General features: G+C 40.3%; 1 protein-coding gene across 1 annotated transcript; it reads right to left on the bottom strand.

Moving 5' to 3' along the window:
• Positions 1-13,133, bottom strand: LOC144036744 (vascular endothelial zinc finger 1-like). Its single transcript, XM_077547610.1, has 5 exons — positions 13,023-13,133; positions 6,456-7,204; positions 3,682-3,751; positions 3,395-3,554; positions 1-2,315 (listed from the first exon to the last, which is right to left on the bottom strand). Exons 1-5 carry the CDS (start codon positions 13,053-13,055, stop codon positions 1,972-1,974), a joined length of 1,356 nt encoding a protein of 451 aa, XP_077403736.1. The 5' UTR covers positions 13,056-13,133; the 3' UTR covers positions 1-1,971.
• Between the last annotated feature and the right edge of the window lie 1,093 nt (positions 13,134-14,226).

The raw sequence follows: 14,226 nt of genomic DNA, 5'->3' as shown, positions 1-14,226 counted from the left end.
TTTTAAAAAATAAAGAGATGTTCAATTCATCATCAACAACAACAAAAAACAGAAACAATCACATTATCGCTGTATCAAATTTGGCAAACAGTCTATTATAGTGTATCTACGCAATACGTACTTTAGGAAAATACTATTATTTTGTTTAAAAAAAAACAACTGAACAATGACAATCATGCATATTGCGTTTTTTTCAGCATCAACTGAAAGTCTTCAGGAGTTGCAACACTGTAAGACATCAATGCATTCAATAAAAAAATATGCAAAGTTCAACATAGTTATAGTGTTCAGGGTCATGCAATGTCAATCTCGTCCCAATATTTTCATTACATTACATTAAAAAATAAAATCACTTGTCAGTCCCAGATCGTAGTAGTTCACAGCCTGGGACTGATGTTTGTTAAAAAATAAAATGTACAGTAGATATGCCATTGTACAGCAAGACAGTGAATGGTTATGCTTTTAAAATAATACTATTCTTGTCCCTGATGGAAGTAGGGAGGTCTGTAGAAAACAAAAAAACTTGAAACACTCCTTCATGCAACATTTGCTAATCACTCAACTATTAGGGCAAATAGAGTAAAAAAAAAAAAAAAACATTCAAATCATCAAGCTGAAATGCTGATTCACACAGGAATAAGCTCACTTGAAAAAAAAAATAAAATTAAATTAAAAAAAATACAGGCCTCAAATAAAAATAGCCAGATTTGTCCTGGAGGGCTCATGAAAGGATCCTTATGGGAAGTAATACTATGACTCTTCCACCAATTACATTTTTGTTCTGAGAAAAATCTTATTGGGTACCAAAAGATTTTCCAAATGAAGAAAAAAAAAAAAAAGTTAAAACAAAACAAACACACATAAATCCACAATGAATATGTGACATTTCTATCAAACGCGTGTTTCCTGAGTGAGTCTTTTTGGAGGAATAGAAGATAAATGGAAATGGGGCGAGGCTTATAATCAGACATCACAGCAAATATATATATTTTTATGACAGAAATATGCCTGAAATGCTTCAAGATGCACCTGTGCCTTTCTAGTTTAAACACTATGAGGCTACAAGCATAGACTGGCATGTTAGATTGACCTTTAATGCTAATACTGCTGCTCTTTAACTGTGTAGGACGTACGCTCAGTGCAAGACTCAATCCACTCCAACGACATTTGGGGGCTAAAGGTTAAAAAAAAAAATGTTTTTATTTTTTTTAAAAGGTCTTCATGATCCCAGACAAATATAAAAATACAAACATTTAATCATCAAGCGGACACTTTTTGAGGTATCCTCTTGAAAAAACAGGTAAAAATTAAAATGCGGACTATGTCAAATTTACATTTGTACCTCAATAGTAAACTAACTATCTGAAAAGAAAATGGAAACGCTGGAGCACGGTGAAAAAAATATTCTTCCATGCACACTGAAGCTGCTATCCCTTTTTATACTACGCTCATGTCCTACATTAAATATGGATAACGGCTATAGTTAACGTACAAAGCAACAGCCAAAGGCTGTAGGAGGGAAGTCAGTCCATCTCTCCTCTCCAATGGTAACCTCCAAAAACAACAACTCTGGTTCATCACGTAGGAGGAATCACACCTCACCTGTCATGGTACGGATCACAGTTTTATCACTCTCACTAAGCTAAGTCCTAAAATTGTCCTTATTTTAAGGACGGTCCTACTTGGATTCTACTCAAGAGTTGTGCTTCTCCTATCACTCTTGTAGCATTAGTCGTGATGTAGCTGAGACTTTTGGCGAGCACCCCCTGGCGGCGCAGCTCTTTTAATTACAGCACCCATTTGGAGGTGTGAGAGGGGGAAAAAAAAGGGTTTAAAAACTAAAGCAAAAAAAAAAAGAAAGAACTGGGCTTGATGAGAAAATTGTGAGATTATAAATCTTGACCTTATTTTCCCTTTCTTTGTGGCCAGTTCAATGCTCTTTTTCCTTTCTTATACTTTTGTATTAAATTTTTACCAAGGTGGGGAAGACGGCAAGACTTGGGACAAGAAAGGCATGCTATCCACCGGCCTCATGGCAATGTTAAGTGGGCCGGCGATATTCATTGGCATGGGGGTGGTTATTGCAACCGGGTGGGCAATATTCATGGACGCGGTGGCGATGTTGACGGGCCCGATGGTGAGCGGGTGCTGAAGGCTGACCGGCGACGTGATGTTGACCGTGTTGGTACTAATGTTCATTTGCGCCGCTATGGTGACGGCGTTGTTGTTATTGTTGGAGTTGCCCCGATTCATCGCCGTGGTGATGGGAGCGGAAACGGTCACGGGTGTAGCAGAGGCAGAGTTGCAGACCTCGTCTGGAGAGGAGCAAGGAACAGTCGTCAAATGTTTGCATGGTTTGCTGATAGCTCGCCATCCATCCATCTTCTAATCCACTCGTAAACAATTCTTAACTTGAACAAAATTTGACAAACACGCATTTCTAGCTTCACATAAAAAAAAAAATCAATTACAATTGTTTTTCATTTAGTTAAATTGTTTTTCATACAAATATTTACTGCAATTATGATTTCACCAAATGACTTAAAGTGACAGTGTGTAATCTTTAGCGCAGTGAACTAATAAGTCATTCAATTTAAAAGCCCGCTATTGATTTCAATAACATGCAAAAAAAACAAAAAAACATGTTCTCTCACATCAGCGTACATTTTTTTATACAATCGTAGATTTAGTAATCGGAGCCAATGGGTCAACCGCCGGAAACCTTCCAAAACTGGGGTCCTGCTAGCTTGTCACCTTCTGCTTTGCTCTCGCAAGCTTTCACTCACTCTTTTTTTTTTAATTTTTTTTTTACACTAGCTCCTACTGCTAGTCGCTCTACATCCACTCTACTTTATGGCTCCGATTAACTCCCACGAGCCGCTCTCGTTAGCTGCTCCGGCTACATCCGGATCGCGCCGTCTTTCGGCGTCGCTCGCCAGGCTTCACCCCGGCTGCCAAGTCGCCGTCGCTCACCGAGATGCTCGTTCGCTCACACGAAATAAGAATTTGGTGGTAGACTTGCAAAGTGTGGGCTGCATTCTATGATATAGCGACATCTAGTGGTCCCTTATTACACACTGTCACTTTAACGTAGGTTAGCAATAGATTGTGTGTGCGCTGACTTGCGTACAAATTCAGGTTACATTTGTGTCATAAGAACGGAAGTCTGTGGTAAATATCAAATATGGAATAAATATGTCACATTTTCTCATACCTACTATTTCTAACTATTGTTATTTGTTTGAAAAGTATCACTTGATGAAGTCTATTTTAACATTTTATACCAAAAAAAAAGCTAAAACATTGATATCGATATTGGACACTATGGAAAGTACTCTAGGCTGCAATATCGGTTTCGCATCGCAAGTGAAAAAGTTGTATTGTGGCAAAATACCTTTGCAGGAGTTGAAGTTGGTTTGCCCGTGAGTCTTCAAGTGGCTGGTGATGTACGCGGCACTCAACATCTTCCCGCAGATGCTGCAGGTCACCTTTCCCTCGTGTCTGATCATGTGAGAACGCAGTCGGTCTTTGGTGGCAAAAGCAGAGGTACACGCCTGCGAGGCCCAGAAGACACCGGGGTTAGAGGTCAGGGGAGAGTGACAACAACATAGTAGTGACGATAGTAAACATAATAGTGATAGTAAATCTCAATCGTCAGATGTAAACAGAGTGTAGACGTACCGTCACTTGACATTTGAACGGTCGTTCAGAAGAATGAACATGCTTCACGTGACAACTCAAGTGATCGGGCCTGCGATACAAAAAAAAAAAAATACATTGTTTCTGGTCAACAAAGGGACGTTATGAGACTGTACTCATCGTGTTCATAAACAAACCCAACCTCGAAGTACTCATGACCTCAGCTTGTTTACGCAACCACTCCAAAAAAATCGGCATCATGGAATGATTTCTCAAATGGACAGTGTGTCACATACAATCTATAATTTCATTACTATTACCACACAAAGTGGAATTAAGTAACATGTGTCCAACTACTTTTATTTGCTCCAATGAGCACATCCGGATGTTGTGTGCTCGCTTTGATAATGAGGGGGGCTTGTGTGAACCCTTAAAAGTTGCATCAGTGGCAGTTGATTCTCCACGATCAATCATGCGTGATTTAGTTTGGCCTAGTTTCAGGAAGCGCCACACGGAGATGGTACGCCATTATATTGTACGCTTGTTTACGCTCAGCAAAGCGGCGGTTGACGTTGACACGGCTCTCAGATTTGTGGATTTGCTTTGCGTAAATACAAGTGAATACTAATGTCATGCAAGTATTTAGGACTAAGCCCCCCCCCGCCCCGGACTTTTGCAGCAAACTGCAGGAGTTCGCTGCAAAAGTCCGGTGCTAATTTTACATAGCATCTCCCTCGGGACTGAGAGGAAATGTAGGCCACAAAGTTAGTTCAACTTGAACCCAGTGGAAATGTTGCATGTCTGGCAAAAACAAAAGCATGTTTATAGTTGAATGACCTTCAAAACTAAAATGAAATCTGAATTATACATTTTTAGAAAGACTAATCTCACATACACACACAAAAAAAAAAAATTAAATTAAAAAAAAGGATATATATATATATATATATATAAATAATACTGAGCTCTGCAGGATTTTTTTTTTTATTTAAAAAAAGAAAAAGAAAAAAGAAAGACTAATCTCAAACAACACCTTGTTTACACACAGTAATTAAATTCAAAGGCATTTATCAGCATCAAAATGCTTTCTTCAGATTGCAGTCTTGTTTAAAAAAAAAAAACGACATTGATGACAACAGTTATTGTCTATTGCTTAATTAAAGCGATGTTCCCTTTGGAACCCTTTGCCTGTTGACCTTTAACGGTGAGTCTCTTGCATTCATAATCCCGGTTTGGCACGGAGCCACCACTGGCAGCTGGATAGTTCTGGTGACGCTGAGAGTTGAATCATGTTAGCGGGGTGAGTAAGGGTGCCTGCGTTGGCAGTTGTTTGTGAACCGGAAAGTTTCAGTCTACCGGATTAAAAACAACTTGATTCCCATCCATACGAATGAGAAGTCATGTTGAAGCGTCTCAATCCTATGAACCGGAACTTTTTTTTGCTCGCAATCCAAGAACACAAGACAAAGTTGAGTCCGGTGGATGCCAACAGATCGAGCTAAGTGGCGGTGACTCAGTGCCCTTTTCTTGAGCGCCCATTTACGCTTTCCAGCATGCAGACAAATGTCTTACCCGCGTCACTGTACTGGAAGCATGCCTGAAAGTGGCTCACAGGGTAAGACAGGCTAATGGTTCACCGCCAAGGTGTTATTAATATTCTCATCTCATTAGAAAAAAATGACATTAAAATGTCAAACACATCAAACCAAGAAGGGGGCTTTTAACTTTTTGACCCAAAAACAACAACAATTAATTCAGATAATGTAAGCAGAGGTTAGAGTTTTTTTAGTACGTTTTATTTCTTGTTCAGACATTTAAATCTGGCCATTTTGTCTCGACCCTCTAACTGTTTACTTTATTTCACTTATGCGAGACCACGTGGGTCAAATTTAAGAAACTGAGATATGTGCATTTTTTGAAAGGGTATTACTAAAAATGTTTTGCAATGGAGGTATAAGTTGTGGAAATTGGTTAACGTTAGGTCAATTAAGGATCAGTAATTAAGTACCTGGAGAATAGAGAAAAACTGTGATCAAAATTGGAGAAATCTACCCCTTAGCAAAGTACCAGAAATAAATTAAAATAACACCGACTTCTCATAACATGCCCTCACATTTTCATACGGCTATCCCAAGATGAACTCATAAAAATATATTTTTTTATTTTTTTATTTCAAACTGGTCATGTGCAAATTCTGACCAATCAGAGGTGGCCTTTCAGCTTTAGCCTAGCAACAAGGATGTTTTGTTTACACCACGAGGGATTGTTACTATGGCCTCTTGTTCCATACGCTGTAATGCCGTAGATTTAAAATAATTCCACGTATGCAGAAGACCCCTTTCTGTTGATACCAGACATGATGTTGCTTTCCTTTTTGCACGCAGCAGCAGCCGATTGGTTCTGTTGGTTTTCGGACTTGCCATGGAGAATTTTCTTTTTGAGGCATTAAGGTGAGGAATTCACATCACTTATCCATCTAAGAAGTGATGATAAGTTATTTTTCTGGTGTTTGAATTACAAATCTGAAAATGGATCATTTTCACATCGTGCTTTTTGGGTTCTAGCTCAAAACACGGCTGTAGGACTTCTGATTGGTTTCATGATGGAAGATCACATATAAAGAAACAACTCAAGTTTGGGTAGCCTGAAAGCACATCCACATAGAAGTTGTATAGTTTGCTCATTTTGCTCTAAAAGGCTGACAAAAAGAGCTCTTTGGACACCACTAAGAAAATTTTGCATTAATGTACAAAAAAAAGTAAAATCCAAATCAGCTGTGATTGTGAGATTGCCAAGAAAAGTGTGTTCAGCCTTACCTGGAAAAACCTTTCCCACAGACGGAACACACGTAGGGCTTATGGACTCCGCCATCGTGAGACCGGACATGGTAGGTCATTCGGTCCTTCCTTTTAAACCGCTGGTGGCAAATGGGGCACTCGAAAGGTTTTTCGTCCGAATGGGACAGCTTGTGGCGATTCAAATGGTAAACATCACGGAAGGCCTTGCCGCACATCTCACAACCGTGGTTTTTCTTGACAGGTTTGGCGGGTTTCTTCGGGACAGTCTGCTGGTGGTGCGATATGTTGCCCATTGCAGAAGTCATTATGCTCGCGCCTGAAGAGACGGACGTGGTCGCTGTGGAAAAGATGCCCGCCGCCGTGGAGATGTAAGAAACATTTCCGTTGTTCTCCCGCTGCATCGTCGAGATCATTGGCACCATGGTTGGAGCGGTCTGGGCGATCTTCTTTGGCCGCGACACCATTTTGATGCCCGTGTGGCTGGACTCATGGCGCCGCAGGTGGTAGCTGTCACGGAAGGCTTTGTTGCAGTAGCCACAAACGAACGGCGTTTTGCCTTTGTGCTCCTTCTTTATCACAGGCACTGGTGGCCGTCCTCCACTGGTCACATTGTCTTTAAGGAGATCCAGGGCAATGGATGGGTTCTTCTGGTCCATTTGGATGGGCAGCACAGGCTTTTGGTCGATTGGTTCACTTCCTGCGTTGAGAAGGGGCAGCAGGCTGTTTTGGGCCACCTGGTGCTGATGGTGGAGGGCTTCATTGGCCTGCTGGTGGAATAAAAAAAAAATAAGAATAACGTCAGGGGGGGGAAGCGATGAGGAGATGGAATGCAAAGCAGAAGGCAGTATCAGCATCCAAACGTACATATTTCCAAACCCACAGAATGCCAATATGACAGCATAGTTTTTGTCAACAGTTGTGCCTAATTTGACAAGCGTGAGAGCCAAATGGGCTTCATATTTTCGATTTCGGAAGGGGATTTGTCATTAATGAAGCTGACACCATATGACATCAATACAAAAGAATCCAAATAATGGATTAAAAAAAAAAAGACCCAATTATGACCCCGCTGATTCATCCAATGACTGTGAAACAAGCATTCCACACCAGAGGCATAACAGACTGTAGCGTGCTGCCAAAAAGCCTCTAAAGACCGGACCATTATTTTTTCCAATCGAACAGTAACAAATTTGCGGGTCAGTAAAGGTCGTTAAAAAGCAAATATCTAGGTTACAAAGCAATATGGAAAGTGGTACAGCAACACACTGGTTTGTGGCGGTGCCCACAAATCCATCACACTTGATATTTAAGTAAACATCTGGATAAACATCATCAGAGTTGTTGGTGATTGACAACATTAGCAAGCATTCAGCTACAATCACAATAAATACAAATTGATGGCTATCTTCATGATGGGACAATAAATTCAGAAGTTTCAACAATAACAAACAAACAAAAGTTGATAGTTGGCTGAGGGAGGACTTTATCATTCTAATCGGCAAGACTTTAGTCACGCTCCAAGGAAGCACTAGTAGAAAAGTGGCGAAACATCTAAACCACTGTACCACAAGTCGTACATGAGGCGAGGTCCCACTGGTCTGGTAGTACACAAAAGAGTCACTGAATTTCATACAAATAAAATGCACATTTAAAACTTGAAATGCAATCAAAGAGAATCTGATAATTAAGGTCTCCTCCACGTGAGCAAATGTGAAAATCGTGACACACTCAATGCTGTTAGCTCAGTAAAATAAATTGCCGCAATTTATTTTTTTGTGGGTGAACCAGCAGCGAGAAAGGCCAAGATGAAAATGCTTGACCTTTCCCTTTGAGGTTCAATCATCCATCGAAGGAGACCAGCCAAGAAAAGTTGCAAGAATGAAGGGCTTGGGGCTCGGAAAGAAAAATGAATCACACAATGTCCTCCTTATGTCATCTAGCCTATTGTGAAAGACACAAATCTGAGCAGTGATGCACTAGGGCCACAGCAGGGGGGCTTTGTATGCTCATCTTCATTGATTTGGCTCATCTATTCATGAGCCGGGGACATTGTTTATCCACACACCACTCTGTGAAGCTAGCAGTCAGTTTGCCGACGTGTACGGGAACTTAGGGACTCCTGTCGCTTGCCGCCGAGCCCACCAACTTCTCTAAACACCTGCTCACACTTGCCACCTTCCAGGATTTAGCCATCATAATGCAATGCTATCCCGTCCACCGGCACAGCAGGGGTGAGGGTGTTGTTTGGGTGGCGGGGTGATACCAGTGAAGCTTGCGAAGCGCAGACGTAGCACACAGCCTGGACCTGAAGCAGAGGTGCAAAGCCTGTAAAACTGCTGTGCTTTCATGCAGCTCTGACCATTTTGACACAAATGCGCTCTGACAACTGAAGCGGCTCGCTCATAAATAACATCAAAATGGAGGGAGCGCCCTGACGTCTCCACGGGCCACTGTAGACTTGAACGGCACTCGCAGTCTGAGGCCGATAATGCGCCGTCTTTCCTCCATCTTTTGTGTCTCACTATACAGCTGCTTGGCATAATCCCATTTTGGTCCAAAACAAAGACCATGTAAAAACTGGTAGAAAAGGGAGGGAGGGAGTCTGGCGGGGATCAAGCTGCAGAAAACACTATTTAATATAACACATGATTCAGTTTTACTGGTGGAAACTCCTTTCGTTTGGTCTTCAGTCGTTTGTGATTGTTAAAAGTTCTCCTAACCAAAACTCTTCAATCCAATCACTTGACTTAAAGCTAAAGTATTAAAGTGTACCTCTACCTCTATAAGACAAATTAAATGTGTCTGAGGAAACAGTTACTGTTTGTCAAAGGTTGTGAGAAGACAGACAGAGGAGTGAGAGAAGCCATCTATGTGAAAGTGGAAACTGGACAGACCATCTCTAAACAGAGAAGGTGCCTTACAACCAGGGGTGTACCAAAAAATTGATTCTCATTTAGTATGATTCAGAATTGATTTTAAATGTCCCTAAATCGATTTTATTTAAATAATTTTATACTGTCTTGCCTTTGTCTGTGTGTGCCTTTATTTGGAGCGCTGTTCATGTTGTACCCGATTTGGCCACTTAGGGGCAGTGTGGTTCCACGTGGTCTGATACACTGTTAAGTAGTAGCCACATTAGAGAGTAGAAGGAAAAAGTCACGATCAAGTTATTGCAATAAAAGTTGTTGTTTTTTTTTCAGCGTGGAGCCATCCTTTTGAGTGATAAAAGCGCCGCGAGTAGCGTGCTAATTAGCATTAGCGAGTCAGACTGGAGTAGATCATTACGATTCCTTGCAGATCTATAGATTGAAGCAAAAGTCATTGTCAATCAAATCATTTTGAATCAAAAATCCTTCTTAATCGAAAATCGATTCCGAATCGAATCGCAGACCCAAAGATTGGAATCGAATCGTGAGACATTCAAAGATTCCCACCCCTACTGAAAAACATTACATCTTCACAATTGAGGCCTCACAGGTATAAAATGTTAGAAAAATACCACAAAACATGGGTTTCTTGGAATTGGATCACAGCTGCCACGCCAGCAGCAAACAGTTTGACATTCAGGCTTTTGAATATATATATATATATATATATATATATATATATATATATATATATATATTATCTCACAAATACAGGCAACAAACACATTTGGAGCTCAACTGTGCACCCGAAGGGCAGCATCAGTAAATAAATATCGTTACCCTTTCCAAACTTTATTTTGACATCCTCAAACTAACTCACTTTTAAATACTGTGTAAACATGTTGATTTTGTGTGTGTACTAAGGAATTCAACTTGGACAAAAATAATAAGCTCACACCGTAATCAAAATAATTACTCAGCTGTCCTGACCAAAGAAAATGTTCTCTATGACCTTCACTCAAAACATCACTTCTAAAAAACACCAGACCTGGAAATGAAGCAGACCGGAATCTGAATTGTTGAGCCTTTTGAATCCTCTGTTCTAGAATGACACTAAACTTCAAACTTTACTACAGGTGTCCGTGCAGTAGTCATTAATATTCTGTGTAAACAGTGTAATTCCTGTGTGTTACACACACAAAAAAACAAATAGTTGACAAAAGACCCTGTATGCTTTCCTTTCCGTTAAAATGGACCAACAGTCTTAAGACCCTTTCACACCCCAGGAACTAGAAACTTTTGAAGGAATATTGGAGTGAAGTTTGAGACCGCAAACAAGATTATGAACGATTTATTAAAAAGGATAATTGCAAATTAGGTCAATGTAACAACTTTACAATACATGTGTACGGCACTTATAGTTTTTCTGCCATTTTTGGGCACTGAAAGTTAAAACAACATTTAAGACAAAATGTACTTTCTGTAACAGTGTCTTTCTTTCAACGTTGACTTTGCAAAGTTTCTTAAGTATTCAGGGAAGACACTAATATTCACATGTTTTTTTATGAAAGGTTTCAGTTTGCAGGAGAACACAAATTGCTTAGAGGGACAAACAGTTCTTGTGCTTTGAGAGGGTATTTGTGAAAATATTCCTGCCATTGCGTACATAATTTAGTGGCATTCAAAATAAAATGTTATAAATGTACATTTACAAATATTTTAAAACGATCGGATATGTACAAAGGGGATTTCCTATCAAATAGAACAAGTTCTGAAGCATTGCTCAGCGACCGGAGTGTTGCTCCTCTTACACTCAGAGCCTTAACATTTACAAAAGACTCAAAGACAAAGTAACAGTGTGAGGTACACGTCTGGCATGATGCCAGATATTTTAAAACAAACTGCACTGTCCATCTGTCTGCATTGCCCAAACAGTAAAGTACTTTGGAGGCGCATAAGAAAAAAAAAACAAAAAAAACCTAAGAACTTTTGAGAGGATAGAGTACATTAATAATACATAGCAGGATAGCAAGTGCCTCCTTTTGTGGCAAGGCTCACATTCTTCAGACAACACCAAAAGAACAAGTACATGTAAAACGTAATAAAACTGCAAGTAAAAGCGATTGGTCAATCAGCAGTGCATGGAATCCTTGGCCTGCCGTAAATCGGTTATTTTACCGCAATTTCTTATAGACATTTCCAAGCAGATATGAATAAAATCACAAATGTGCATATTTAGGGGGGCCGCACGGTCACAATGTGTACACCGTCCCGTCAAGATCGGCACACCTCGCTAACACTTAGCTTTGTGGTTAGGTTAGCATCGCAAAGTCACATCAACTTAGTCACTAGGAAAGACAAGCACACTTCCCACTTGCCGTGACGGCTATCGGCAGCAACTCTGCAATGTTGTAAAATCTTTCATAAACGTCAGACCTGTGTGTAGTGCTAGGCACAAAAAAAAATTACACTAATTTGATTTTTAGAAAATTGAATAGTTGAAAATGCGCTAAATCGTGAAATCTGGGTGCATATAAATAATTACACTCTTGTCTTCGTCTAGAATACTAAAAATTGTTGTTCTTAATTAAAAACTTTGTGAAAAGAGACAGAAGAGGATGAAGCACGCAGGCTGATCATAGTAAAACAGCCGATTTACGGGAGGCCAAGAATTCCTCGCTCGCGATTGACCAATCAGAGCCCTGCAAGCAAAATAACGCTTACAGGAGAATTGCCGCTCACGGCCAAATAAACGCAGAATACTCCCTCCCCTTGCTATGGCAACATCATTTGAATCTAACATCCTCCTAAAAAAAAATCTGTTATGTGTATCGCATGAGTTTAAATACCGGGGTTGCCCTGCACTCGGAATCTCCCTAAAAAAATAGAAATAAACCAACATTAGCTTATTTGTAGCTCGTGTTAGCCGATGTAGTGCGCATAGTTTGAATTCCTTTCCGCGACGCTCAGCAGAATGAACAGACAAATAAACGGATAGAGCCACCAATAAGTTCCTACAACGTCAGTATTCGGCGAGTCGCATCGACTCCATGGCGAGGAATTACTTAAATGAGTTTTTGGTGAATGTGATGGAGGTTTCCTAAGCACCGTTAGCTAAGTTGGCTAGTGAACGCTACAGTCGCTGCGGGAGGAAAGTTGGCCGCGAACCGCCGTTATCAGCTGCTGAGATTTTTTTTTTTTAATGAAGCGCACATAATTACGCGGCGTTCGGGGCTGGGGTAAAAAAAACATTTTGTTTTTTCTATTAGTGGCGAAATCCAAATTGAGATTTCATGATCACTGGGCGTCCGAAGAACGCGTCCCTAATGGGATAATGCTGCTGTGTGTGTGCGGGTCGATTGTAACGGTGCAGTGCCTCACTTGAAATGATCCCGCATGTTTTGCTGGGCTCGACTTGGAAAAGAAACTTCAGAAAATGAACGCGGCATTTTACGGCAGCATTCCGCTTCTCCGAATACACGGCAGATGATAAACAAATGGCGTTTTTCATCCACTGCTTGAGGATGTTTTTGTTCAAGCGTCAATCCCGACCCTCACAGCTGGAAGCCAAGATTCATTTACCATTGTTTTGCTCTGTTACTTGTTCTTCGCACTACTCGTTTAAAAACTGCTTTTGCCGCCAAAACACTGAGTGGTTACGGATCCGTCTTTTCCCAAAGCGGGCAATACATTTATCCCCCCGAAACAGTGAACTTACTTGGAAAAGAAACGTACTCCAGCTTGCCTCCATTTCCACACTTACTAATTCTGTAGGAAACCTAGTAGAAGCCTACAACAAAGCAACCAAACATGGCAGCTGAAACAACTTCCGGTAACCTTAGGGGTTGTACCATTTTACCAACAGCATGGGGGTACGCTCGTCTAGTGTTTTAGAATTGCGTATTTTTTTAATTTCTAAAATCTAATTATAATTTTCAAAATATAGCTATTATTAAGTGGTATCAATCTATAAATCATCACACTAATAATTCACCCACTACATGGATCATGCGATTAAGATTGTTTTGCAAACACCCCCATTTAATGTTGCGTTTGATACTGTGAGGGGCATATTTTATTGAGTATCCACGATGTCTCATGTGGCTGTTTCATGATGTGTTTTACTAATAGTCGGTCGGTGGAAAACAAAATTAAAATGGCCTTGCTCTTTTTATATGCAAGATTGAGTATTGTCGTTTTTAATCGATTAAATGCATTCCTTCTATCAAACGAGCACTGGGACTCCCTCGTGGATGGACAGCCGTTCATTTTCATTCATGTTCTAGGGATGAATGGACACTAGGTTGTGCACTATACAGTACTATCGCAAAAAGCATTCTATAGTCTTTGCTGACAATATTATCATTGCTATGCATTTGTGAGATGACGTTGTTACATAAATGCAATTGTCTTAAAATTAGTAGAGGAAATATAAGAAGTAAGCACAGATCTATCCATGAACCAATTTGCACCATCTGCTCTTCACATTTCTGGCCCATTGGTACATTGAAAACATTTATTCCCCCACAGTACAATTAGAACTCAAATGAGTCATTCATGTGTGGTCAGCATCATCCAGCAAGAGGCCACACATAATGATTTAGGCCTACAACAGTTTAGCTATGTGGATTTCACTCTTCGATTGAACATTTGAACACAACCTGGATGGTGATACTGCCTACAGTGATGAGCTGCCACAGTCGCTGCAGCTAGAATGCGACAAAACGTCATTTTGAAGAAGAAACAAGATGTATGTTAGGCCTATAGGATCCAACACAGCTTTTCATCCAAGTATTATTTATGTTATACATCTTTTCCTGCACTGTATCAAGGAGATATTCTGGCAAAAAACATTCGAGACTACAGCTGTTTGTGTTTCATAGTATCCAACTATCCATCCATCATTTTTCTTTAACACTTGC

Source organism: Vanacampus margaritifer, chromosome 16, assembly GCF_051991255.1.
Source record: "Vanacampus margaritifer isolate UIUO_Vmar chromosome 16, RoL_Vmar_1.0, whole genome shotgun sequence".
NCBI lineage: Eukaryota > Metazoa > Chordata > Actinopteri > Syngnathiformes > Syngnathidae > Vanacampus > Vanacampus margaritifer.
Note: the sequence above shows the minus strand (reverse complement) of the source record. Positions and strands in the feature narration are given on the sequence as shown.